Source organism: Leptonotus elevatus, chromosome 16, assembly GCF_054856555.1.
Source record: "Leptonotus elevatus isolate MCC_2025b chromosome 16, RoL_Lele_1.0, whole genome shotgun sequence".
In the NCBI taxonomy this organism is placed as follows: Eukaryota; Metazoa; Chordata; class Actinopteri; order Syngnathiformes; family Syngnathidae; genus Leptonotus; species Leptonotus elevatus.
The window spans coordinates 1,646,064-1,670,000 of record NC_141254.1 but is presented as its reverse complement, the minus strand read 5'-3'; the positions used below and the strand labels follow the sequence as shown (position 1 = coordinate 1,670,000).

Below are 23,937 nucleotides of genomic sequence, written 5' to 3'. Positions count from 1 at the left end.
TAGTGTACTACTCGGATGTTTGTACCAATACTTTTTGGTTGGGTTTTCAAATAAGGGGAGAGTAATTGCTTTAGCAGAGTTTAACCATATGATGTTAAGCATTCACACTTTGAAGCGTTGGGTAGGGCCAGCGAAAAAGACGCCTTGCTTTGCGAAGGTCCACACCCTGAGGATCAAGCATTTAAGTTAATTTGTTCAAATGTATATTTACGTTTCCAGAATTATTATTTACACTTTTTTTTTTTTTTTTGTATAAGTAGCTAAGTTGATGCGTCGAATGTAGCCGCAAGTGGGCACAAGCCAGTGTCTTCTTGTGCCGGTCCCAAGCCCGGATAAATACAGAGGGTTGTGTTAGGAAGGGCATCCCACGTAAAGACTTCGGCCAAATCAAACATGCGAACAAATATATGACTTCCATAACGGATCGGTCAAGGCCCGGGTTAACAACGACCGCAATCGGTGCTGTTGACCGACAGGGTGCCGGTGGAAACTGGACTACTGTTAGGTCGAAGAAGGTGTGTTTGTAGGAGGTAAGAGGAACACCAAGAGTCTAGGACTGAGAGTAGGGACTTTGAATGTTGGGACTATGACAGGAAAAGGTAGAGAGCTGGTTGACATGATGCAGGAGGAAGGTGGACATATTGTGTGTTCATGAGACGAGGTGGAAAGGGAGCAAAGTTAGGAGCAGGGTTCAAATTATTCCATCATGGTGTAGCTAGGAAGAGAATGGGAGTAGGAGTTATCGTGAAGGTGGAGTTTGTTAGGAACGTCCCGGAGGTAAAAAGAGTCTCAGATAGAGTGATGAGCCTCAAGCTAGGAATCGAAGGTGTGATAATCAATGTTGTTAGTGGGTATGCGCCACAGGTAGGATGTGAGCTGGAGGAGAATGAAAACTTTTGGTTGGTCCTTGATGAAATGATGCAGAGCATCCCAAGAAGTGAGAGAGTTGTCATTGGTGCAGACTTCGGCTCTGGATGGTCAGGAGGTGCTTCCAAATGACTGGACAACTGCAGCAAATGTGATCAGGGAGACAGGTAGGACAGTCCTTGGTGTATCATCTGGAAGGAAAGGGGATAAGGAGACTTGGTGTTGGAATGAGGTGGTGCAGAAGTGGATCCAGAGAAAGAGGTTAGCTAAAAAGAAGTTGGCCACTGAGAGGACTAAAGAAAGTAGACAGGAGTACAGGGAAATGCAGCGTAGGGTGAAAGTAGAAGTGGCAAAGGCCAAACAAGGGGCTTACGATGACATGACTTGTATGCTAGGTTGGATAGTAAGGAGGGAGAGACTGACTTACCACATAAACAATTTCAATCTATACTTGTAGCCCTTACTATCGCAAATAAAACAATTCTTGTTAACTAGAAAAATAAACAAACTCTGAATATCGACCAATGGTCTAACCTCCTCATAAATCACATTTTAATGGAAAAAATATCTGCCTCAAATAAAAACCAAATGTCAAAATTTAAAGAAACATGGTCTACGTATATAGAATTTTTTAACCTCAACCTGGTTACTTAATTCTGCCTGTTAGCGAGAGCCACAGCAGCGTGATAACTTGCATTGATGTTTCTGTATTTGGCAATTTGTAACTAATGGTTGTGTTTTTATAGTCAGGAACCCGGCTGCTGCCAGCGGGATCGAGCGGATTCGCCTCCGATGGGCACCAGGGGTTGATATTCGGATTCACGGCATGCCAGTGGGTTAATTCTGTGGGTGCAGTCCCCCCTGGCTGGGCGTGGGCGGGTCTGCCCCTCTGTTGACTGCTGGGTGGAGGCTGCGTCTTGGCCGTTCTCTGGGTCTCTTGGGGGGTGCTGCGTTGCGGGGCTTTCCCTGGTGTCTGGGGCGGCGCCGTTCCGGCGCGGTCCGTCACTCTGGGCCCGGCGACGCGGTTCGGGGCCTGTGGGCCGCCCGGTGGTTCCCTCTCCCCTCCCACTTCCTCCCCCTTGCTGCCTCTCCCTCCTCGCCTCTCCCCGCCCGTCCTCAGCCTCCCTGTCCCTTCTCCCTCGTCACTCTTCCTCCTCCTCTCCCCCTCTCTCTGCGGCCCTGCCGCTGCCCCCTGCCCTTCTTGTCGTCTCCTTCCCCCCTCCCCGGTACGCCTTCCTTCCCCTCCCCTGGGCCGGGGGCTTCATCCATGGCCCGGGTCTCGGTACTCCAGGGGCCGGCGGGGGTGGCTGTGGTTTGATGTCGTGCCCGCCCCGCTCCGGTGGGCGTCCTGGCACCTCGGGCGGGACCCAGTATCCGGGGGGCGAGCCCTATCGCCCCGCCGGGCTGGTCCCATATGCCCGCCGGGGTCCCGGTGGGGTGGGTGGGGGCTTGGTGGGCGGGTGCGCCTCCTGCCCCCGCCCGGTTGGGGAGGGCCCCGCTGGTCGCTCTTCTTAACTCACAACACTAGGTTTGCACAATACACTTTTATAGACATATAGGGCACATAACACACTTTGGGGGGTGGGGTAGGGTGGAAACACCGTCTTCACCCTACAACTCCCCTCCAATTTTAATGCACCACACAACTGGGGGGGGGGGGGGTTGTGGGGGTGCCATCGGTTGGGGACCGCGGTATAGAGCAGTGCTGCGGTCCCCTGTCCGTGTCCCCTAACCCCCCCCCCCCCTATCTATTTTTTTTTAATACACCACATACACTCAGTAACATGCTTGGGAGGCGGGTGGATCGGAGCGTGGGAATATCATTTCCCTCGGCTCCGGTTCACCTGTTCCTAATTTTAATGCACCCCACACACACACACACACACTTGTATATACACTGGGTGGGGTCACATTCACGGTTTAGGGGTAGAGTTCGCCAGTCGGCGAGCTGGCGGACTCAGTAACAGGGGTTAACTTTCACAAAGAACGCTGGGGTGACGACCGGGGCCTTCCCCCGCTGGGCCTGGGGTTCGGGGGTGTCGGCCGTCCTCCTGGGTTTGCTCTCCGGCCGGTGTCCGGCCGGTGGCCCTGGCGGGGCCCGGGGGTCGTCCTTTGGCGCTGCCGCGGCCTGGGGGGCCCTGAGGTGTTGCGCTTGCTCTGTCCTGGCAGGGGTCGACGGCTCCCCTCTTTGGTGGAGATTTTCATGCATGCCAAATCCACCACACCAGCATCTACCGAAACTCAGACACAATCTGCTTCCTCCTCAGGTCATTGAATCGGTGGAGGCTGGTGTCTGTGGATCTCACTCGGCTTCGTCTGTCCTTCCTTCCTTCCCTCAGTCTCTCCTTTGGTCTCTTGAGGTCTCCCTGATTTTTTATTTTATTTTTGGATTTGTTGGAATTTAGATGTTTCTTGGGTTGGGGAAAAATTCTGGTGGGTGGCCCGGTGGGTGGTGTCTGGTCGGTGCTGGATTTCACCTTCCTTGGTTTTCTTTGGTCCCCTCGGGTCCCCTCGGGTCTCCTGACGGCGGTGTTCGGTTTAGGTGAACGGTATGGGATTTTTTCTAATAGGTTTTTGGTGAGCTAACAAATACACGCACGCACGCACGCACACACACACACACATACAAAATAAATAAATATATATTATATATATATATATATATAAAAAAGAGCAATGATGATGACATTTCCGAATGAACAATACTGAGCTCTTTAAAAAAAAAAAAAAAAAAAAAGGAGGGAGAGACTGATCTATACAGGTTGGCAAGGCAAAGAGACAGAGATGGGCAGGATGTGCAACAGGTTAGGTTAATATAGGATAGGGATGGAAGTGTGTTGATAGATGCCAGTAGTGTGATGGGAAGATGGAAAGAGTACTTTGAAGAGTTGATGAACGAGGGAAAATGAGAGAGAACGAAGAGTAGAAGAGGTGACTGTTATGGACCAGGAAGTAGCAAAGATTAGTAAGGATTAAGTGAGAAGGGCATTGAAGAGGATTAAGTGTGGAAATGCACTTGGTCCTGATGATATACCTGTAAATATGGAAAAGTCTAGGAGAGGTAGAAGTAGAATTCCTGACTGGGTTGTTCAACAGAATCTTAGATAGTGAGAAGATGCCTGAGGAATGGAGGAGAAGTGTGCTGGTGCTCATTTTAAAGAACAAGGGAGACATGCAGAGTTGTGGCAACTACAGTGGAATAAAGCTAATGAGCCACATAATGAAGCTATGGGAAACAGTTGTTGACGCTAGACTGAGGGCAGAGGTGAACATTTGTGAGCAGCAGTATGGTTTCATGCCCAAAAAAAAAGTACCACAGATGCAGTATTTGCGTTGAGGATGCCACCTCCAGCTCTGCCTCCTGTCTTTTTCGCAGTGGCACTGTCTCCAGACCAAACAACATTGCTGGTCTCAGCATAGTTTTATCAACCTTTCCTTTGGGTTTGTGGGTTAAATTCAGAGACATTTTTCTCTCTCGCAAATTTGCAATAAAAAAATCATCAGAAACTTTCACGCATCGTAATTGGTCATACATTTTGTCTTCATTTACCTTAATGTTACCATTTTCCAACACATTTAAATTTGATGGGACTATGTTCCGCATTCCTGTTTTGCACCAGGGTTTGGGCTTAGCTGATGCCAATTTGTTGACACTGAATCAACAGCACAATTTGCAGCCAAGTGCCTTTCTGGTTTCAAAACATTATTAAGCAACAATTAATTCCACACAATTGCAATCCTATTTTTATATATTTTTTTAATACTTTGTCCTGCACTCCCAAAAACGTTTTGTATATTGTTTTTTTTTTTATGCAAGAGCATGCAGAAGGCTTAGATACAGCTTCTGACATGAAGAGGTTGCTTAAAGCAATGGTAGTTATTACAAAAAACGGCCAGCAGGTGGCAGCAGAGTAGAAGAGATCCACCAGGGCCATTTTGCAACAAGCTCTTTTCCCCAGTGTTTTCAACAGGTTTGTGAATAATGATGAAACTTAGGTATATTTTAATGCTAATTGCTGCAAAACGGCAACAGACACCAATATACTTTTACATACACTCTAATCTTTCTTTTCGTAGGTTTCATGCTTTTATAGCAATAGAAAAGAATATTCTGTTTTTCTAAAACAGCCAGGAGCGAAGGGGGTTGTTTCAGTGAAAATGGCTGGGAGTGAATGAGTTAATATTCAATTAATCAATTATGCCTCTGGTTAAACAAGACACCCTTGAACGAGTGATAAATCGGCTTCTGAAAGGCAATGTAGAAAAAGCGGAAGACATTCAACTAGGTCATGCATTTTAGAACTTTATTTCAGAGATATCAGTGCAAGTATACACCAAAAAATGAAAACATAAAAAAAAAGTTCATGTTTTAACATGGAGAAAAAAAAAACGTAACCACCCCTTTTTCGTATTTGCAGCTACAAATTCTTCAATGCACATTGCAAATCTATGATTGTACGTCAATTCTCCACTAAAGCTCTTCCGCAGAGCTTTGTTAACCAGTAACAGAAAAGATAATCACAAAAATATTCAATGCACATTTATATTCTTCACATATTTTTAGTCAACTTGTTCAACAGTCTGTGGTTATTTAAAGACCTCATCTTCTCAAACAAACTTAGTGTGATAAAAAAGACCTATTTTTAAGACTTAACATTTTCCCCCCATCATCAATGGGGATACACAGGTAGTTCCCATGCGTCTGCATGCAACAGGCAGCAGTGGAGAGTCAGAGATTATTACACAACACAGCGCAGAATAGATTATCATTTACCACATAGACACATGCAAAGAACAAACCCCCCCCCCCCCCCACACACACACACAAAAAGGGCATATCATCCTTTGTATATACACCTGTACGCATATAATTCAAATTTACATATCAGCGCAATAAAAACTAGGTTAATATCTTTGCTTAAACATTACAAAATAGTCATCTTTCATACTGAAAGTACTATTTACACAAATACATTGAACCATTGTGAAATTGTATCAATAACTGAAGAAGAAAAAGATCACACTACTAAGTGGAGAAAGCGGCATGTGAAATTAAAATGAAACAAATACAGCATAGTCAATGACTTGGAAACAAACTGTGGTCTTCTCTTCATTATCATGCAATTCTTTTTGACATTTTTATCAATCAAGAGACGACCACAGGAAGGTCTATAAACCACAACAGTTAAGAAATGGAGGAGGAAATCACTAGCTGTCAAATTCTCACCAGGTAACAATACTGACAGTTTTATCACATGCCATTTAATTATACTGTAAAGGATGAGGAGGATTTGGCTTCAATAGTGCAAACTCTGGGTGCTCCTTGAGAAGAAATTATGAGTAAAGCCAATGTGCTTCATATTCAAACTTTGTGCACAAATATAAACAGTGTGTGTTTAACTGGGGGTGGTATGTTTAGATGTTCAGATTTGTAGTAGGAGAGGGTTAGGGTAGGGTTAGGCTTAGGCCACCATGCCCCCGCCATGGTACCAATTTAATAAAAACTACACAATCTGCAAAAACACTTCCCTGAATTTGCACTGTCGAAAGGTAAAATCAAATAAAAACAAATGTGACCATTCAATTTCTGTTGGCAAAATCCCACTGTCATATTATAATACACTTTGAACCTTGAGTTAACATTCAACAAGGCTTGTGTCAGCTGTAATGTGAATGAGAAATAAATCCAACTAAATTGAGTGCCCATTTCTTTTTGCCATCTTTTATTTTTAATGGCAGGCAACAATGGAGACATTGCAAGGTGATGTTTCACAAATCAAATAAAACTCTTATCATCATTACGAACAAATAAGCATAAACGACAGTCATGGAAAATATAAACATAATAAAAATATAAAAGGCCTGAACATACCTGGTGAATTATTTTGAGAATTTTTGTTGTTTCAGTAGTACATTTAGCCAAATATAGATCTTCTTTGTAGTACTAAACGACTTAAAGAAAGTAGTGTGTTGGGGTACACCGATTTCCTTAATTTTGGCGGATTGGTGATCGGCCAATACTATAAAAATAAACCACTTTTCCACTGATCTCATCTTCCACCTCAGAGGTCTGAAAAAGTCAACCATTGTCCTCTTCTGATGAGATGGCTAATAGGCTTTTCATTTTTGAGAAAACTACTTTATGCGCAGTTAAAACAAACCTTTTGTATTGTTTCACAGATATTGTTCAATGTTTTATAATAAAACAAGTTTTGAACATTTATGCTAACCTGGCAAGAGCCACATTGATAATGTGTGAATCACTCAAACGAGTTCAGTATAAATCTGGGACTGCTCCAATGTGATCTGCTCGGGAAGGCGGGACATTCAGTACAATTCTTCGAGCTGATTGGGCGATGCCGCAACTTGTGTACGCCTACCAAACTTTTGTTTTGATCAATCACGGCAAGGATGAAAATGTCGCCTCTCACCGTTCTTTCAAAAAGGTAAGTTTGGGTAAATCTGCGAAAACAGACATTCGTCCACCGGTGTCACCATGTTTGTTTTCACCAACCTCTGGGCTTTTTTTGTGTGTGCGAGAATTCAACATGCAGGAAAGGTTACACTGATGCTGCTTGTTATGAAAAAAAAAAAAAAAACAGGGCCGTCAAAAATCGGTCTCGACAGGTCAGACATTTTTAACAAAAATAATCGGTGATCGGCCGGAAAATTGCGATTGGTACACCCCTAAAAGTGTGCAAGTTTAACTATCATTGCTATTTTTTCCATCTGTCATTTGACTGTCAACCAATTTGGCAAGCATTTGAAAAAAACAAAAACGAAAAAAAAGACTCAATAATAATGAATCATGTTATATTTGATAATACAACTTCTATTCAGCCTCTACTTGTCCTGGCTGTGCTTGTCATTGTGGTTGGTTGGTGATTGTGGGGTGGAGCTTTGTTCATAGGCATGCATGTCACTGACTGGCTCTTCTTTAATTTTCACAACCGACTGAGGCGCTTCCGCCTGATTCTTTATGTCCTTTCTTAGCTGAACACTGCCCTTCTGCAACATGTAATACAGGATAGGGTTGGAACGTGACAGCCGAGGAGATTCCGGGTTCGAGTCACAACCCTCGTCGTTCTCCTGACTATTCCATTGAACGGTGCTCTCTGGCTCCTGTTTGACAAGATTCGGTGGGTCTCTTTTGTGTGCGCCTTTCCATGGAGCTGGGTGATGACCCCGGGGGCTGCGAATAGGGCTGTCACTTGCAGTTCTGACATTACTCGAAAGCCCTGAGTTGAGCGGGCCATGAGGGTGCCAGCTGGGCAGGTGGAGGAAACTGTGGTTCGAGGCAGGTTGACTGAGGATGTTGCCGTTAGCATTGCCATTGGCCTGCAGGATGGAAGGGCTGGATGCCCCACGGTGCTGCTGAGACAACTCTCTTAGGCAGTTGTCAGAGAGCAGCAGTTGTTTGAGGACATTGAATCCTCGACTTTCTCTGGTAAAAGTTTCTGTTGGTGGGCTCCTGGTTGGAAACTCCTCTTCTTTCAGATGTTCCTGCTTGTCTGGCGTCACCTGAACACCAGGAGTGGTAAAAATGTTTGTGTCACACCTTTGAAATGCTCTTGGAGACGTGGTATTATCCAAACTATCAGTCTGATCAGAATGTAAGCGTCTCTTTTTAGGACTTGGGCTGGGATATTCTCTCTCTTCCTCTTTGACCTGTCTGGGTTGTAACTCTGTGGTATAGTATGTAGCTGTCTGATGTTTTAGCAACTTGCTAAGTAGACCATATTTTGCAATAACCTCACCAGGTCGATGTTCTGTTTTTAAGTCCGTATCTAACAGAGAGGTAGGTTTTTCAAAGCTGGTCTGTCTTCTGTTGATTACGTCCTCAAATATGGCAGAGGATGGCCCCAACCCCTCCTCTGTTTTGATTTTTACACCATCCGCAGACACGTCAACGCTATCAAAGATGTTTGAGACACCTTGGCTCCTGTCATAACTCCCTCCTTCCAACTCTGCACTCCTCCTGCCACTCCCTTCAGGCCTGTCTTTGCGGCTGACTGAAGCTGTTGTTGAGCCTGCCCCTAGAAGAAGCTGCAACACAGTGCGCCTCTCCAAAAGGTTCTCGATCTGTGAAGGTGAAGGAAAGGTTTCTTTCTTATTTAAAGGGATGGTACTTCCTACGGTTATGTCAGAGAGCGGGGTGGCGGTGGTACTTCTGTTGATTGGAGCATTGAGTCTTTCCAATAGGGATAAGGGCCGACTGTTATCAAGATCCTGACTCAACCCTTTGCCAGATGGGATTGGTGGGGAGGATGAAGCAATTCCAGATTGAGCCAGATTTTGTAACAGTTTACTGGCACTGAAGGCAGGCTCTGAAGCCTTCTCAGCAGGGAAGGCTTTTGACTTGCACAAATCCAATGGGCTTGACTGGATTTGGGGAGAGGGAGGGTGTGGTGACAATGTACCACCTGGGTCACGACTAAGGGAGCACGTAGGCTTAACTTGGGCTACAGGCTTATCTATTGGGCTTTTCGTCCTCGATTCCTCCCAGGACACAAGGTTAGGTTGACTTCGAGACATGGTGGCCATAGTTATATCAAGTGGCAAATCCTCATCTGGGTTCTTATTCACTATATCATTATTTCTGCGCTCAAGCAGAAGCTGCATTAGTGTGACCTTAGATTGGGATTTTAGGTCTGGATTTGTTGCTGATGGCTCAGGCTTCCACTTCTTTAATAAAGATTCTGTGAGTTTGTCCAAGGAAGAGGTAGAGGCAGATGAAGAGGAATATGAAGAAATAGAATTGGAGGCAGAAGAGACAACTGTGGGCAGTGGTGAAAAAACTACATTTGTGGGGAGAGCAGAAGAATGACAAGAGGAGGTCGGCATGTTGGAGGAAACAGCAGTGGTAAAATTGGATAAAACGTGTGTGAAAGTGGAACACGAGGCAGAAGAGGAACAAGGGGTGGAAGATTTGGACCCTGTATCTTGTTTTTTGGCCCAGTTTCTCATAGAGAGATCCATTGGAGAGCAGCTTGAGTAGGAAGTCTCTGCATCGCTGCTGTCCTTGGTCAGGCTTTTCTCATGGGTGGAACATTCACTATCAGATGTAACTGAAGAAGAGCCACTTTGTGGTTGAACACGACAGCTCTCCTCCAGGTGTCCATTTTTTGTCAGCTGCTTCTGGCTGTTGTGATTGTTGAGCAGAAGTAACAGCAAACTGCTGCATGTTTGAGGGGGGCGAGTTGGTCGGGAGTCAAAGACTCGCTTTTCTCGAGAGGGTTGGCTGTGAAAGTGGCTCAGAGGATGCAGGGGAGTGGGTGAAGAGCTTTGGACGTGCCCACTGAGCAAAGGGGGGCTCTGTGGACTGGACAAGGCCAACCGAGGGAGTGTTGTTAGTGTGTTTGTTGTTGTCATTCCATTTTGGGTTGTTAAAGAATTTGGTGTCTCTGTAGTCTCTGGCAAACTCCCACCCACACTCTGAGGCCTTTTGTCAAGGCCATGTTGCTGGTTTGCCATGGCAGCAAGTCTTTCACTGGCAGATCTTCCTGAGAGTTGGGCTTTCAGCGCATGCTCTCTGGAGTATTGCTGGAGATGAGCTTCGCTGGACAACAGTAGTGCCAGTTGGCTGCAGGCAACACTGGGCTTGGGTGAAGGGGCTGGACTGGAACGTATTTTCACCATGTTGGCGACAGCCTTTAAACGGTCTGCACAGGATACTGATTCAGAAGCTGTAGAAGCAGAAGGGGGTGTGGCGCTGTGTGCTGCCCGAGGTGATTCTGGTGGTCTGTCATGATTGTGTCCTCGACGACTGTAAGGTGTGTTGCTGTAATTTTGAAGTTTGCTCTTTCTCATTAAGCCCTTCAAGCGGTTTGAGGCTGTTCCATACACAGGTAGTGGCTCTTTATCTGCAGGTGACACAGAGGAAGGAGAGGAACACTCACTCGGTGGCTTGTTTGAGTGCTGAGACATTGCCACATTCTGAAGCCGTGAGCTGAATGACTGAAGCAGGGAAGCCAAAAGAGTACTCTCCCCACCATGAGGAGAATCCTCTTGTGACCCATTTTGCAGGCCTCCCGCTTGGCCATTAAGCTCCACTGGTGGTGAACTCAAACAGTGGTTCCCTGGATAATTCCAAGCACCAGAGCGCAAGAGCCGGGCCTTTTTCAAGTGCTGTGAAGCACCAATGGTTGTTCCATTGTTTCCAGCCTTTGGAGCTGTGGGGCCATGAGTTGGTAGCTGAAATGAACCGCCCACCTTGTCTCCCTGATCTTGGTTACTGTGGGCAGACTCAGACCTCCTGCTTGTCGTGGCCCCAGGCCCAGTCACCACTGGATGCATCAGTAAACCTTCCAGATACGTTAAAACAGCTGAATCCTTGTGTGTCTCAGGGCCAGGCTCCTCCCCATGAGTCATGTTCAATACTAGGTTCCCCTTGTATGGTTCAGCGGCGCTACAGTGAAACTAATGTCAACTAAATCATCAGGTTGACAGTGCCATGCACTTCCCAAGTACAAAAAAAAAAACGTGACCACTGTCTGGTGGACACAATTAACACAGGGGTGAAACACCAACCCTGGTTACTGGTAATCCAGGCAATACTGTATGCCTTGAAACACCATAGGTTGTCATATTGCCTTCCTCTACTTTTGTATGTTGAACATGAGGAGTCAGAGAAACATTGCAGGAAACATGTTACCACATTCCATGGCCCTGGGTGTCAGTGGCAAATCTTTGCGCATCTCACATGGAGGACCTATGGGCATTGAGAAAGAAAAAAGGAAACTGTTAAAAGCAGGAATTGGCATACCACTATATCACAATCATACAGAAGCGGATTAGGGCCAGCGAAGAGAGAAAAAAAAGATTAGGGGGAGTGTAGAGAAAAAGAAAGGGTTGGCAGGATTCTCACTTTATTCTCAGAATTCTGACTTTAATCACAGAATTCTCACTTTACCTTTAATCAAAGAATTCTGACTTTAAAGTGAAAATTCTCACTTATTTTCAGAATTCTGACTTTAATAACAGAATTCTGACTTTAATAACAGAATTCTGACTTTAATCTCAGAATTCTCATTTCATCACTTTAATCTCAGAATTCTGTCTTTAAAGTGAGAATTCTGACTTTGTGACATGAAACTATGAATTGAGGGGGAAGTCAGAAAGTCAGAATTAGAAAGGAGTTAAAGTCAGAATTCTCACTTTTAAGTCAGAATTCTGATAACAACGTGAGAATTCTCACTTTTAAATCAGAATTCTGGGAATAAAGTCAGAATTCTGACTTTTAAAGTCGGAATGCTGAGAATAAAGTCAGAATCCTGCCAACCTTTTTTCCCCCTCTTTACTGGCTTTAATCCTCTTCCGTACAATCATTTCACCACCTTGTCTGCACCGTTGTTACTTAGCAACATTTCAGATTGACTGTCCCCCACCACCTCCAACCTCACAGTTACAGTACCCAATGGATGACAAATGTAGATTAGCTCTGATTGCATCCAAATTGAAAATTCAAGCCCACTATCCTGAAAACAGGTCTTGAGACATAAACCCCTTGGAGCGATTTTGTTCGAAATAAGGGGTCCTTGTGAAAGCTGTGAATAATTTCTTATGCAGCATGTCATTTCAGTGGATTATCCCCCCCTCACCACCTCTTGCGTTTTATGTACATGAGCAGCATATCACACGGTGCAACCCTTAGTCTACACAAAGCAGGATCCATCCACCCACTCACCCACTAGTGTTGTGTTCATATATATGCATAAATGTGTATAAGGAATATTGTTGGACAGTATCAAGATACTAGAAAAGTACAGCAAAACCTCACTGTAAAAAATAACGACATTTTTAGTGCCAGTACTTCTGTGTGTTTACTTTAATATGTTTATTAGTCACACCAGTAAAATGTGTACAATATTTGCGGAAAGAACAAAAGCTGGACTGAATCTAACACATAAAATAAAGAGAATTAAACATTGTACAATTAAGGCAACAAAATGTTCCAAACTACATAATATCTTCAGACGAAAGTCCGCTAGCTTATTGCTACCTAACAAGAAATGTTGATGTTATGGATAATATAAACATTCTACATTTTCTTGTTATTCTCTTCAAAAACAGGGGAGAAATAATCAGCAGAAATACCACCACTCGATTTCGATTATCAAATCCGCTGGGCAAACTCGCGTCTGAACAGCTGATGAGTGCACCAAGGTCAGAAAAATCCCTTGCGGTATCACACCGTGATGATGTAAAACAAGCTTAAATTAGGTCTTAGAATATAGCCCACTTTGTTAGCAACGCATACGTATAATTTTTTTCAAAAAGTTCCCAAAAATTTTACCTGAACTTGAGCTTGGAAAAAACTGATAATTTTTACCGTCAAATTTCAGGTAGAACCACTCACACAAAGTATACTAAACTTGGTATCAAAATAATGCTGATAAAGTCAATTTTATTCTAAAATTTATGTGGCATGATCGCACAATTAACGGTTGGACCGCGCCATGCCTTAAAAGATGAGGACCCCGTAGCTGTGAAGAGAACAAGATGGCTCCGCCTATGTCAGCTGTCGACGGGTCGCATCAAAGTGTTTCAGATATTCGATTGCGTGTTTTAAGTATTTCTGTTGCAAATAATGCATTCAAAAGAAAATATATCATATAATATTTTAGTGTTGCTAAATCTTGGATTTGATGTGTGGTTTCTGAGAAAAATGATGAATTTGAGGCACTGTTGAAGTGACTTATTTCATTTAACAAAACCAAAAAAATACACAAAAAAAACTTCAAAGTGTGTTTCTCTGTTTTTATTTAACTATAGGCTACATAAGTATTTTTGTGATACATATTATTTATAAGATGTGTGATGATGTTTATTGCTGCTGGTAACGCTGTGAATTTCTCCACTGTGGGATAAATAAAGGTGTATCTTATCTAAACTGAAGATGATATCTATGTTTGGATTACAAACATTTGCCAGTATGACGACATTCGCTTTTACTATAAGGTACCCCGAGGGTCATATCTTAAAAATTGTTTGATAGGGCTTCTATTTAACATCGATATGAGAACAAACAACCCCTTATATGGGGTCTAGAAGATTTTTTGAAAATTTGGTTGCCGTACTTCCACACAAACGCAGCATATCTTTATGCCCATGTTCACACTTTGGCCTTCACTTCCTATTTTTTTGGAAACCAATCCTCTATTGTTGGCAGAAAACCCTACTTTATTGCCGTTTTTTTTTAAACTATATGCTCTGTATTAGGGATGTTCAATACCACTTTTTTTTCAGGCCAATACCAGTACGCATACACAACTCTCGAGCAGTCACCAATACAATACCAAATAATGATACCACTAGTACTTTTGATACATGTATTTCTTTTTCTTAAACTTATGACAATTTTTAAAAACATATAGAATAAAGAATATTCCCAATATAGCGTTGTCCTTAAAATTGCACGACTTAATGGCAATAATGTTTTTTCCCATTTGACCATTAAAAATGATTGCCGGATCTAAATTCTGAAATCGGATTTGAATGAGAATGAATCACAGCATATTTTTGTGTGTACTAGTGTCACAGACAGGAGTATTAACTACTATTTTAATACATTTAGAATGGCAACGCATGTGAGGTGTTCGTATGTGGAGGGTGCCTGTCTTGTTAAAGGGACACTTTTACATTTTCAGCAGTAAAAAGTTAACATTTTGTCCAGAATTAATTTGATAATTCAAAACTTAATTGTACATGAAAAATAATTAATAAGTTAAGTTTTAAAAACATTTTTCTACTTGCTGTCAACTGAAGATGACATGACCTGTGCTGAGGAAGTAGGTAATGAGTCAAGTATCCCTTTAAGCCTGCTGTCTTTGAAAGCGACACCTGAAAATTTGTTTATGGGAATGTTTGGCTGGCTGGTAATGTTCAGTTTATTTAGTCAATAAAACCCACTGTTGGCATCTGACGTCGTCCAAGCAAATTTGGACTGAACCGGAGAGACGAACCTTCCCAGGTTAGCTTTGCGGTAGCTAGCTTGGACGACAGAACGCGGACAAATCTAAAACGTTATCAAAAAGCGGAAAAACCCCCACCTCGGGTTCTGTTGTTAGCCAATCAATGTAGGGCAAAGGATCCTGGAAGCTAAAGTAAGTTATTTTAATTTAAAGGGAATCTCGCCGCAGGTTGACACAGTTGTGTTAGCACATTGGACAGACGCAGTCTTGGATTCCCAATGTTGTCAAAAAAAGTCAAGGAGGCTTGGTAGGTAAAGCGCTTTAGACAACAAAAGTACAATTAGCAACCCATTTAAATTGATTTGGGATTCACTTTTTAACAGTACACAATTAGCGAATGTAGCTCTTGGGTGTGTGTCAGAGTTCTAATATATATTTTATGTTAAAGTATGTGTACACGTGTGTGGTATCATTTTAGTACCTGTATCAAGGTATTTTCTACAAGTATAGTAATAAGTCAGAATGTTTTGGTATTGTGACAATTCACTAATAAGGACAAATGCAAATATAGATATAGAATATATAGATACTTCTCACCACAGAATGTTGGTGGCAAGGACACATTGCTATCATTATGACGCATGGACAGCAATGAAATCTCCAAGTTATCTTTGTTTGCCATATGTTTTAATCAGCTAACATTAGAGAAACATAAACTGACGTCATGTGACACTTGCTAATTTTGAAGGCACAGAAGGGGTGGTGGGGTGGGGGGTGTCTGGGGGCTGTGGACCGGTGGGGTGCCTGGCGGGCCTGCAGTGCCCAGTCCTGCTGCGTTGGGTTGGGGGCGCGGGCCGTGTTGGGGTGGGCGGGGGGGCGCTCCTGCTCCTGGGTTTGCTCTCCGGCCGGTGGCCCTGGTGGGGCCCGGGGGTCGTCCTTTGGCGCTGCCGCGGCCTGGGGGGCCCTGAGGTGTTGCGCTTGCTCTGTCCTGGCAGGGGTCGACGGCTCCCCTCTTTGGTGGAGATTTTCATGCATGCCAGATCCACCACACCAGCATCTATCGGAACTCAGACACAATCTGCTTCTTCCTCAGGTCATTGAATCGGTGGAGGCTGGTGTCTGTGGATCTCACTCTGCTTCGTTTGTCCTTCCTTCCTTTCCTCAGTCTCTCCTTTGGTCTCTTGAGGTCTCCCTGATTTGTTGGAATTTAGATGTTTCTGGGGTTGGTGAAGAACTCTGGTTGGTGGCCCGGTGGGTGGTGTCTGGTCGGTGCTGGATTTTCACTTTCCTTTGTTTTCTTTGGTCCTTCCTCGGGTCTCCTGACGGCGGTGTTCGGTTTAGGTGAACTGTATGGGATTTTTTGAATAGGTTTTTGGTGAACTAACGAATACACACACGCTCGCACGCACATACAAAAAAAAAAATAAAAAAAAATGGCTGGGAGTGAATGAGTTAAAAACACTAAAGACAAAATAGAAATAAAAAAACAATAAAATGGAGATATCCAGATCAGCTAGTATGCATATAAAATGCAATAATCACTATTAAAACTAGATATTAAATAGCACTGAGATAAAAGACACTCAAGAAAAATAGAAATTAAAACGATAAAATTCAGGTGTCTAGCTCAACTCGTGTTAAATGCCAGCATAAATAAATGTTAAGTGACTTGAAGCACTCACTAGATGAGGCAGAGCAGATGTGCCAGTTAGTATGACAGTGTCAGTGGAGACTTCCACACTGAATCTTGTCAGCATGTTTTCCATTGACACAGAACACCTCCAACAGTCATGGCCACCTCCCATAAAGGTTAATTAATACAGAGTTTCCACCTTGCTCCAGCTGTCCTCACCTTTGGTGTCCGCTGAGTGGACCAACATGGTCACAGGACCGCACAGCAGTCCTTGTTAATGACCAAAGGTTATGGCAACCCATGCAGTTGCCAGTCTAAATACCTAACAAAGCTAGCAAGAGTCAAAACAACAATGAGGTGAACTTTTAATCAGGTTGAAAACCACCCCTACAAACACAGGTTGTCATGACAGTAAGGTTAACAAGGTTGTCCTTTTAATTCCACAATGAAAATGAGCTGAGATTAGAATTTGGATTTAAGTTGAGCAGGGAGCAATTAAGTCTGAGAAGCACTAAGGAAAAAATATGGTTAGCCATTTCTAGACTGCTTCTAAACAAAGGTATATCAAAGAAAACATATGGTTAGGCATTTCTAGACCGCTTCTAAATAAAGGTATATCATCAATAAATTTAAGCACAATGTGAAATAATGTGTATATTTACACACGCGCACACACACGCACACGCACGCACACATACACGTGCTGTCAGGCAATTAACATTTTTAATCTAATTAATTACAGGATTTTTAATTAATTAATTTAATTAATCTATTTTAATCTCATATCTGATAAAGGTCCCCTAATAAAGAATTTGAATTCCAGGACATTACAAAATTGTAGTGCATGATTTATCAATTGAATACACCAAGAAGAGAAGAGTGCTTCATAAGTGGTTCATAAATATATGTATATGTATATATGGTGCCAACTATCATCCACCCATCCATTATTTCAACCTAACCTCCCTCCACCTCCCCCTCCCTGTCCCTCTCTCTCTCTCTCTCTGAAATGTTGAGAACGTGACAACACTAGAGGGCAGTATCACCCAGCTAATGGCTTTTCCAGCAAACTTGAAAGATCGCCCCAAATGAGAAAGGAGAGACTTATTAATAGTGGCAAATAGTTTTATTTCTCTGATTTTTGGAAATACTGATGTTTGATATGTCTGCATATTATTATATTTTTTGACAGTTATAAATGTACTAATTTAAAGCATTGTGACCAGATGTATCAAATATGACACAAATCAAAGGTCATATATGGAAGTTGATTTTCAACAAAAAAAAAAAGTTAATTCAAAAGGACCAATAATCAATTTACAAAGAATCAGAATTTTCTAGCATATATTTAATGGTTCAAGCTTTATAGGTTTAAGTGTTGATCATTATGTATGGGGTATGGAAAAAAAAAAATCAGTGCCAACACTCAGTTAACGTATACATTCCCTTATAGGGAAAGCTGTCCTCTAAAGTCTATACTCAGCGCCTAAAGCTATTGCCTCCTCATTTCCTCTCTCATACCGTGTGATGTGTTGTGATATTAGTACTTACATTATCTCCCCTTGTGTATACATTTAAAATAACCTTCCACATCTGTTAACATGTCATCTCATTGGTAGTGGCACCCAGAAAACCTGGCCTCCATCTCCTCCCAAAGACTGCTCTACAGTTTAGGGCTGATTACCCATTATCCTTGACAATGTCAGCCAATGGCAGAGAAGGCACAATTCTTAAGTAATTTTTACCTCTCCTGTCTGCCACATAAATGTGATAGGACAAGATAGTGATGGGGAGAGCTAAAAGCGTCACCAACCCTGACTGGATGCCTCTTTATCTAGTTTTGTTTCCATCTCCCCTTACATGTAAAAGTAATTGAACAGTAAATGTCATTTAGCTTCCAAACATGATACACCCACATGAAAATATGACACAGGTGGCACGGAATACAGATCTAAGAATGTGACCTTCACTCCCCTCCATGTGACCTCCACATGAACATACTTGCCTATGTAGTCTTTTATCTCAAAATAAAAAAGTTCCTGAATGACCTTCATTATCATGAAGAGTTATCCATTTAAAATGTATGAGACCAAACAAAAGAATTATAAGTGAGGGGAGCTGAAGCAAAGTCTTTAAAGTCAAGGTCATTTATGTAACTAAGGCTTTTGCGCTTCATACAACAGCTGGTGTCCATAGAAAAGCTCTCAGTGTTAATAAAAAGTGACAATGCTGCCTGAGCAGTGCGTACTAACGTCTGACACCAGCCTGGCAGATGTGTTCTCCCTGTTGTTTAGGGGAGTCAAGGTTAAAGGAATTTTAAAAGGAGAGGCAATGCCTGAACACCAATATATCATGTAATCTGCAGCCCATCCCCGGTAGCCTGCTTACACATGCAGTGTGACCGCTGTGTGCAAATTCAATATGTCGTGGCATGATTAAATAAGGCAAAACATAAGCTGCTTGACCAAATGCAGTTCTTCCAAAGAGTGAGTGCACCAGAGGAAAGTTGAATTAAAAGCTCTTCATCACCTTGAGAGGGGTAAACAAGAGAATGCCGAGCTAGCAAACGGAGAGCGCGGAGAAGTAAATGTTTTTGTGGAAAAGTCAAACAGGACAAAAAAATGCAGAAATGTCATACACAGTCAAATGTATAGCAATGAAAACTAGAGCACTAGAGCACTCACACAACACAGAGACAAATACAGTTTGTGGACACAGAAAACCCATGATTGCACCCCACATTAATTCATACAACAAACTCAACTTTTGGGTAACCAGACATCTTGATTTAACGGAACAGTCTCACTTTTGACTCTTATGTCCCAGCGGCTTTTGCCAGCCCGATTGTTTTGTCTCAATTTTACACAGGTCCCATCCCGTTTTTGTTGGTGTTTTTTTTTGTTTTAATTCTCATCCGCATTTAACAGGCGCGTTTTCGTCATACCAGAACTAGAACTACTTGCTGCTTTTGTGTCTAGAAATCATGGGGAATGTAGTCCTACTAGCCTAGCCTAATGCTGTGGTTAGTGTTAATTTCCAGTGGTACAATGCAGGAGTGGCGGGAGGGAAACAGCACAGCCAGCTTCCAATAGCTGCTGGGACAAAGTAAAAATGGTTGGATAATGACTTGTTTAAGCACTGTTGAACTGTCAACCATGACAGCATTTAGCATTAACTAACGTATTAACACAAACCACCAGATTGACTAGCAATTACATTTGTTATAAATAGTTCTTCTTGGTGACAATTTATTGTATATTTGATTTTCAGCAAAATTGGAGTTTCACCGTTTGAAACTCTGGTTACCCAAATGAATAAACAAGGCCCAATGCTAATCAGACATTATTGAAATATGAGGTTCAATATTGGTAGGAAAAGTACTAAGATTGAGGGTAAACATTTAAACCATTAACCATTAAAAAAAAACGTTTCCGTCTACCTTCCTGAACTGGTTTAGAACTATATGCTTACAAAAATAGTCTATAATCTATAATAAATATTTGTGTGCCATTTGGAAGACCCACCCAAGGACTATTTCCTGAGTGGCTGAAAATTACATCAATTAAACGCACGCACGCGCGCGCACGCACGCGCACGCCCCCCCCCCCGTGCGCCCCCCCCCCACGCGCGCGCCCCCCCCCACCCGTGCGCCCCCCCCACGCGCGCGCGCCCCCCCCCCCCACACACACTTCTTAATGAGTCGTGGCGGCCATCAGCCTCTACCCAATTTATTCCTATAGGGCTCCGAGGTTATCTTTTGCTTGCATCGTCTTTCCAAAATGGTGCTCATTTCCCTTCCAATCTAACACACATTTTCCATTTGTAAACACCAGAAATGGAAATAAGAACAGCCACTTGCCCCATAGCCAGCACACCAAAAGGCAGAGCTAGGCATTTTGATGTAGACTACTGAAGTGATGTCTGAGGGAAATGGGCCACTTTGCAATTTAGATCAAATGTCTCACTGCCAGGCTGCCTTGAAAGTGAGGTAAAACCAGCTAAAATCCTTGGCCTTTAATGAATCATTTTCATAATATCCTTGGCATCAGCCCTTAAGAAGCCTTTTGCTATGAGTCAGCAAGATGTCATTTTTTATGAGTATTGCTTTTTCCTCCTCCATTTGCTGTTAGTAATTTTGGATGCGCTGAAGGAGTATGTTATGCGACAGTATAAAAGACAGAACAAGATAAAGGACATACTTCTATGAGTTTGCCTTTTGCACAACTCCTGATGACCTTGTTCTGATAGAGTATATTTATGTTGCCAACACCGGTCTGATAAAATTATTTCCAACAAAATATGTTCAACAGGAGGGATAGACCGATTATCAGCCGTACGATTATCGGTGCCGATATTTGGCATTTTGAAAAATATGCTCACTTGCTCACTGAATGTAGCTGCAAGGGGGCACAAGCCAGTGTCTTTTTGTGCCGGTCCCAAGCCCAGATAAATACAAAGGGTTGTGTCAGGAAGGGCATCCCACGTAAAAACTTTGGCCAAATCAAACATGCGTATCAAATATATGACTTCCATACCGGATCGGTCGAGGCCCGGGTTAACAACAACCGCCATCGGTGCTGTTGACCTACAGGATGCCGGTGGAAACTGGACTATAGTTGGTCGAAGAAGGAAAGGAGGAAGGTGTGTTCGTAGGAGGTAAGAGAAGAGGGACACCAAGAGTCTAGGACTGAGAGTAGGGACTTTGAATGTTGGAACTATGACAGGAAAAGATAGAGAGCTAAAGATAAAGATGCAGAGGAGAAAGGTGGACATATTGTGTGTTCAGGAGAACAGGTGGAAAGGGAGCAAAGCTAGAAGTTTAGTAGCAGGGTTCAAGTTATTCCATCATGGTTTAGATAGGAAGAGAAATGGAGTAGGAGTTATCGTGAAGGAGGAGTTTGTTAGGAACGTCATGTAGGTAAAAAGAGTGTCAGATAGAGTGATGAGCCTGAAGCTAGGAATCGAAGGTGTGATGATCAATGTTTTTAGTGAGTATGTGCCACAGGTAGGATGTGAGCTGGAGGAGAAGGAAAACTTTTGGTTGGACCTTGATGAAATGATGCAGAGCATCCCTAGAAGTGAGAGAGTTGTCATCGGTGCAGACTTCAATGGACACGTTGGTGCAGGAAACATAGGTGATGAGAAAATGATGGGCAAGTTTGGTATCCAGGAGAGGAACGCAGAAGGACAGATGGTGGTTGACTTTGCAAAAAGAATGGAAATGGCTGTCATGAATACTTTCTTCCAGAAGAGGCAGGAACATAGGGTGAACTACAAAAGTGGAGGTAGGAGTACACAGGTAGACTATATCTTGTGGAGACGGTGTAATCTGAAGGAGATCAGCGACTGCAAAGTAGTGGTAGGTGAGAGTGTAGCCAGACAGCATAGGATGGTAGTGTGTAGGATGACTGATGGTGAGGAAGACAAAGCAGAGGACAGCTGAAAAAGGAAGAGTGTTGTATGACTTTCAGGGAGAAGTTGAGACAGGCTCTGGATGGTCAGTAGGTGCTTCCAAATGACTGGACAACTACAGCAAATGTGATCAGGCAGACAGGTAGAACAGTCCTTGGTGTATCATCTGGAAGGAAAGGGGATAAGGAGACTTTGTGTTGGAATGAGGAGGTGCAGAAGTGGATCCAGAGAAAGAGGTTAGCTAAGAAGAAGTGGGCCACTGAGAGGACTGAAGAAAGTAGACAAGAGTACAGGGAAATGCAGCGTAGGGTGAAAGTATAAGTGGCAAAGGCCAAACAAGGGGCTTATGATGACTTGTATGCTAGGTTGGATAGTAAGGAGGGAGGGACTGATCTATGCAGGTTAGCAAGGCAAAGAGACAGAGATGAGAAGGACGAGCAGCAGGTTAGGGTAATAAAGGATAGGGCTAGAAGTGTGTTGACAGATGCCAGTAGTGTGATGGAAAGATGGAAAGAGTACTTTGAAGAGTTGATGAATGAGGAAAATGAGAGAGACCGAAGAGTAGAAGAGGTGACTGTTGTGGACCAGGAAGTAGCAAATATTAGTAAGGATGAAGTGAGAAGGGCATTGAAGAGGATGAAGTGTGGAAATGCACTTTTTCCTGATGATATACCTGTAGGTATGGAAGTGTTTAGGAGAGGTAGCAGTAGAATTTCTGACTGGGTTGTTCAACAGAATCTTAGATAGTGAGAAGATGCCTGAGGAATGGAGAAGAAGTTTGCTGGTGCCCATTTTTAAGAACAAGGGGGACGTGCAGAGTTGTGGCAACTACAGAGAAATAAAGCTAATGAGCCACACAATGAAGCTATGGGAAATAGTAGTTGTAGCTCGACTGAGGGCAGAGGTGAACATTTGTGAACAGCAGTATGGTTTCATGCCAAAAAAAACCCCCACAGATGCAGTATTTGCTTTGAGGATGTTGATAGAGAACTACAAAGAAGGCCAGAAGGAGGTGCATTGTATCTTGTAGATCTGGGCAAAGCTTACAACAGGGTGCCCAGAGAGGAACTGTGGTTTTGTATGAGGAAGTCTGGAGTAGCAGAGAAGTATGTTCAAGTGGTGCAGGACATGTATGAGGACTGTAAGACAGTGGTGAAGTGTGCTGTAGGTAGGTGGGACTACATCAGGGATCAGCTCCGAGCCCCTTCTTGTTTGCTATGGTAATGGACAGGATGACAGATGAGGCTAGACAGGAATCTTCATGGATTATGATGTTTGGTGGTGACATTGTGATCTGTAGTGAGAGCAGGGAATAGGTGGAGGAGAAGCTAGAGGCGTGAAGGTTTGCCCTGGAAAGGAAGGGACTGAAGGTTAGTCGTAGCAAGACGGAGTATCTGTGTGTGAATGGGAGGGACCCAAGTGGAAGAGTGAAGTTACAGGGAGAAGAGACCAAGAAGGTGCTGGAGTTTAAGTATTTAGGGTAAACAGTCCAGAGCAATGGAGAGTGTGGAAAAGAAGTGAAGAAGCGTGTGCAGGCGCTGGAACGGGTGGATTAAAGTATCAGGTGTGCGCTGGAACGGGTGGATTAAAGTATCAGGTGTGATAGAAGAGTTTCAGCTCAAATGAAAGGAAAGGTTTATAAAACTGTGGTGAGACCAGCGATGTTGTTTGGTCTGGAGACAGTGCCACTAAGAAAAAGACAGGAGGCAGAGCTGGAGGTGGCAGAGATGAAGATGCTGAGGTACTCTTTGGGAGTGACCAGGATGGATAGAATCAGGAATGAATACATCAGAGAGACAGCACATGTTGGAGGCTTTGGAGATAAAGTCAGAGAGGCCAGACTGAGATGGTTTGGACATGTCCAGAGGAGAGATAGTGAGTATATTGGCAGAAAGATGCTGAGTTTCCAAATGCCAGACAGGGGGTCTAGAGGAAGACCAAAGAGGAGGTTTATGGATGTAGTTAAAGAGAACATGAAAGTAGTTGGTGTGAGAGCAGAGGATGCAGAGGACAGGGTTAGATGGAGGCAACTGATTTGCTTTGGCGACCTCTGATTGGGAAAGCTGAAAGGAAAAGAAGAAGATGCTCACTTCTGCAATGTCTCTCAAGTAA

At 43.3% G+C, this 23,937-nt stretch overlaps 1 protein-coding gene across 1 annotated transcript in view; it reads right to left on the bottom strand.

Moving 5' to 3' along the window:
* Positions 1-5,157: 5,157 nt before the first annotated feature.
* The window catches only part of nrip1b (nuclear receptor interacting protein 1b), a 65,397-nt gene continuing 46,617 nt past the window's right edge, over positions 5,158-23,937 (bottom strand). The window contains exon 2 of the mRNA XM_086099066.1: positions 5,158-11,578. Within this exon, the coding sequence (XP_085955192.1) occupies positions 7,711-11,238 (3,528 nt within the window). The 5' untranslated portion in view covers positions 11,239-11,578 and the 3' untranslated portion in view covers positions 5,158-7,710. The remainder of the gene's footprint in view (positions 11,579-23,937) is intronic.